At 46.7% G+C, this 4,265-nt stretch overlaps 1 protein-coding gene across 1 annotated transcript; it reads right to left on the bottom strand.

The window, feature by feature from the left end:
- Positions 1-2,010: 2,010 nt before the first annotated feature.
- LOC137423381 (suppressor of cytokine signaling 3) lies at positions 2,011-4,212 on the bottom strand. The gene is made up of 2 exons (XM_068110481.2): positions 3,913-4,212; positions 2,011-2,929 (listed from the first exon to the last, which is right to left on the bottom strand). Exon 2 carries the CDS (start codon positions 2,841-2,843, stop codon positions 2,229-2,231), a length of 615 nt encoding a protein of 204 aa, XP_067966582.1. The 5' UTR covers positions 2,844-2,929; positions 3,913-4,212; the 3' UTR covers positions 2,011-2,228.
- Positions 4,213-4,265: the final 53 nt, after the last annotated feature.

Raw genomic sequence — 4,265 nt, 5'->3', positions numbered from 1 at the left:
ACCCCTCTCATGGGGACACTTATATGCGCTTACACAACACAACTTGTGGGCATAAAGTGCCGTAAAGTGCCATAAAAGTGCCGCAAAGTGTCGCAAAGTGCCGTAAAGGTGCCGTAAAAGTGCCGTAAATGGGCATAAAGTGCCGTAAAAGTGCCATAAAGTGTTGCAAAGTGCCGTAAAGTGTCACACAGTGCCGTAAATGGCCATAAAGTGCCGTAAATGGGCATAAAGTGCCGTTAAAGTGCCGTAAAGTGTCGCAAAGTGTGGTAAAGGTGCCGTAAATGGGCATAAAGTGCCGTAAAGTTCCATAAAGTGTCGCAAAGTGCCGTGAAAGTGCCGTAAATGGGCATAAAGTGCCATAACGTGCAGTGATCTGACCTATTCCATCTGAAATAATTAACTCTTATCCACAGTCCGAGCTATGTCAACATTCTACCTCTGTTCACATCCTTAGAGGTCACAAGGTTATTCCACAGATGGTCGATTGCCGTCTTGGTTCCATCTTCATTCCCTTGCTCAGACTGCACACATAAAGTCTCAAATCGAAATATAATTGAACTGTTTTGGCAATAACTTGCCTCATATATCCTTTATAATTACACAATTGTAATGAGTCGATATGCGGGGAAGAACCTCCTGCCTTCGCAAGGGGCGATCTGAGCTGGACCAATGGAGGAAAGGACATTCACGGACAGACACGCTTACACAACAAACCACATGACCGGTGACGTTATTATTATTATTATTTCTCAACCAATTTATCCCTAGATGATGCTCAACAAATTTCATCTTGATTGGATGAAGTTTTGTGCCTGTCGAATTGTGACGTCAAAATGGAGGTACCTATGACATCATTAACATATGTTATTCCCCATGGAGAGTTCTTTCCAATGAGCCATGTCTCAATTTTTTCTATGCAGCGCTTTCATAGATATAGACAAGCAAAGTTTTTTGGTTTTTCCAATATGGCAGCCAAACCACGTGCCCAGAGGCGTCATCATTTTTTTTTCACCACCAATTTATCCCTAGATGACGCTCAAGAAATTTCATCTTGATCGGATGAAGTTTTGTACTTGTCGAATTATGACGTCATTATGGAGGCTCCTATGACATCCTCATTAACATATGTTATTCTCCAGGGAGAGTTCTTTACAATGAGCCATGTCTCAATTTTTCTATTCAGCGCTTTCAGAGATATAGAGGTGCAATTTTTTTCGGTTTTTCCAAGATGGCGCTCGTACCACGTGACCTATGACGTAATAATTATCATTAAAAAATTATACAGGAGGAGGTGCACCTGCACCTATGGTGAAAATTTCCTGTCAGTCGGACGAATGGTTGCAGAGAAAACCATATTTATTCTGTGCGGACAAACAAACAGACAGACATACAAATTGACTCATATGCAATACCCTCTCTTCTGACGAGGGTAAAAATCAGGAAACTTACTGTTTTTAAGGACGTCATAAAGGACACAAACAACAGGCATTAATATAACTAATATAACACATTAAATAAGGTGGTGTAAAAGATGCTGCATCAATGGCGGTAAACTTCTTATGAAATGTTTTTTTTCTATAGCTTTTAAACTTTTATTTCATTTCAATTTAATTAAATATTTGAGCACTGTAGAACACACATCACCTTTGTTTGCACTTCCAAAATACCTTCAGGTGGCAAAAAATTTCGCCGTCTCAACCAGTAAAATTTGTCAAGCGCTCAAACGGTGGGGAAAATTGGAGATTCTTCTTATTCCTCCTTTTCCAAAAACTGTTTCCAATAAAGTCTCATGTCCAAGTTCCAATAAGTGTTGTATTCCCAGGATTGTGGGATGTGATGCACGTTCCCTTCTCCCTGCCTCTTTACTACCTTTTCTAGTCTACATCCGCCGTAAAACAAAAACCAACTCGAAACGGGGGATTTAGATCAGAGAGTGATTTTTGTAGACTGGAACAGTGAACATCGCATGATAATCATCATTTCTCGGAAAAGATGGATCGACAGTATGGATTCGACTGGAAATTCATTTTATTATAATTTAATAAATAGATGTAAAAACAGACATTTGAACAGTTGAAAGCCTTGTAATTGGAACAACGTGATGCGAGTGGGCCATTGGTGGCACCGCATTGCACATGTATCTGTACACAGCAGCGGGATCAAGTGTGGCGCGACAACGCGCTCCCACGCGCTCGCACGCGCGACCACACGTGCACCGCCCGGTGGCTCTACACGCTCGAGGGATATTCCTCGAGAAACTGCAGCAACGGGTCGGGCAGGCGCAGTTGCCGCAATTTGTCCTGGGGCACGGCTCGGTGCACGGCTCGACGGCACGCGTGCTGCAGGCTCCCCAGGCAGTGCTGCAAGGGCCTCGCGAGGAAAAGCTGCGAGCGCGAGCCGTTGCCGTGCGTGAGCCAAGGTGCTCCCCGCGAGCCTGCGTGCACGTAATGTTCGAGAAGTTCGATGATGCACGGGAAGGAGGGCACCAGTTCGGGGGGCTCTCCGTGCCCCAGCAACGTGAAACGTCCCTGCTCGAAACCCACGCGCACGCACGTGGGTCCGTGCGTCGTGACGACGCTCAACGAGAAGAAGTGCTTCTTGTCCGAGCTGTCTCGCACCAGAAACGTGCCTATGGGCTTGCCGTGGAGCAGCCTGCGCGCTTCTGCGCTGGACAGGGGTCCCCAGTAGTAGCCGCCTTCCATGAGGAACCTGCGGCTTCTCTCGACGTTCAAGTACTCTTGGTGCGATCGGAAAGTTCGGAAGCACGTGGGAAAGCTGTGCGCTTCGCGCGTCGAACCACTTTTCTCTTTCTGCTGCTCACTCCGTGCAGCCTCATCAGCCATCGCTGCAATCGAGTCCTTGGAGAATATCTGTCCGCGGCATGGTGATTGCTGTCTCAGGTGCCCATATCACAGCCCCAAGGCATCACCTGTGGTGCACGCACGTGTGTAATTAGGGCAAAGGTCCATGGGAGCTGCATAATGCGCACAAAGCTTGTGGTGCCTGACAATTGGGAGCGCGGACTTAAAACGATCCATTTGGAAATGACTTTATTACATCACAGTATGTTACGTTGGGATTAGGTTTAGGGTTAGGGTTAGGGTTAGGGTTAGGGTTAGTTGTTAGGGTTAGGGTTAGGGTTAGGGTTAGTTGTTAGGGTTAGGGTTAGGGTTAGGGTTAGTTGTTAGGGTTAGGGTTAGGGTTAGTTGTTAGGGTTAGGGTTAGGGTTAGGGTTAGTTGTTAGGGTTAGGGTTAGGGTTCGGGTTAGCTTTTGTTTAAATGTGTTTACCATTCAGGACATGCAGGGTTTGGGTTACAGTTACGGTTAGGGTTAGTTGTTAGGGTTAGGGTTAGGGTTAGGGTTCGGGTTAGCTTTTGTTTAAATGTGTTCACCATTCAGGACATGCAGGGTTAAGGTTAGGCTTAGGGTTACGGTTAGGGTTAGGGTTATGGTTAGGGTTAGGATTACAGTTAGGGTTAACTTTTGTTTAAATTTGTTCACCACTCAGGACATGCAGGGTTAGGGTTTGAGTTAGGGTTTGGTTTGGGTTAGATCCTTCCTTTTATCTCTCCACGTCGATAAAGGGACAGATGGTCTAGATGGGGTTGATCAAATCGTCCTGGCCCGGTGTAATCACTCTGGAACTTTTTTTTTTTTTTTTGGAAGGGAATGGGGGTTGGCTACACTGTAGGGTTCTCACAATGGGTTCATTCTCTGCCAAAAAACAACTCCAGCACCGGTGGTGCGCCTGGTTATCTATATCGAACTGCTTGCCTGCCTGCCAGCCTGCTCGGCGTGCTGTCCCCACTCCCGCCTCTCTTTCAAACCCCAAACATTGATTAATGGCAGGGGGCGCGGAAAAAACATCACCAACTTTGCCCTCGCATCTCCCACAGACAAATAAAACTTACCAGAGCGGTGCCAGGATGAGAAAGTTTCACAGAAGTCGTGGTTAAGACCGAGGGAACCGCAGGTCTGGGTATGTGGACCTCAAGGAAAGCATCACTGCAAGGATCCAGAGGAACAAAGTTGCAGCTTTATGGAAGGTCCCATGTGAGATTCCATAAAGTGGTCCTTAGCGGCGTGAGCAATGTTCAAAGCAAAAAAGATGTCCTCTTCAACATCATTAAGTCTCCAATGGAACTGCGTGAGCCTCGTATGGAACTACACGGCACAGGATGTTGCGTCCCGCACGGCGCGGATGGGATCCCGGGACGTGGAGCTGGGTCCGCCTGTTTTATTGCGGCTCCTCCTCCAGCCCTTC

Source organism: Myxine glutinosa, chromosome 3, assembly GCF_964187855.1.
Source record: "Myxine glutinosa chromosome 3, kmMyxGlut1.1, whole genome shotgun sequence".
Lineage (NCBI taxonomy): Eukaryota > Metazoa > Chordata > Myxini > Myxiniformes > Myxinidae > Myxine > Myxine glutinosa.
Note: the sequence above shows the minus strand (reverse complement) of the source record. Positions and strands in the feature narration are given on the sequence as shown.

Coding starts and splice junctions, on each gene's coding strand:
- LOC137423381 (XM_068110481.2), bottom strand. CDS start 2,843: ATGGCTGATGAGGCTGCACGGAGTGAGCAGCAGAAAGAGAAAAGTGGT.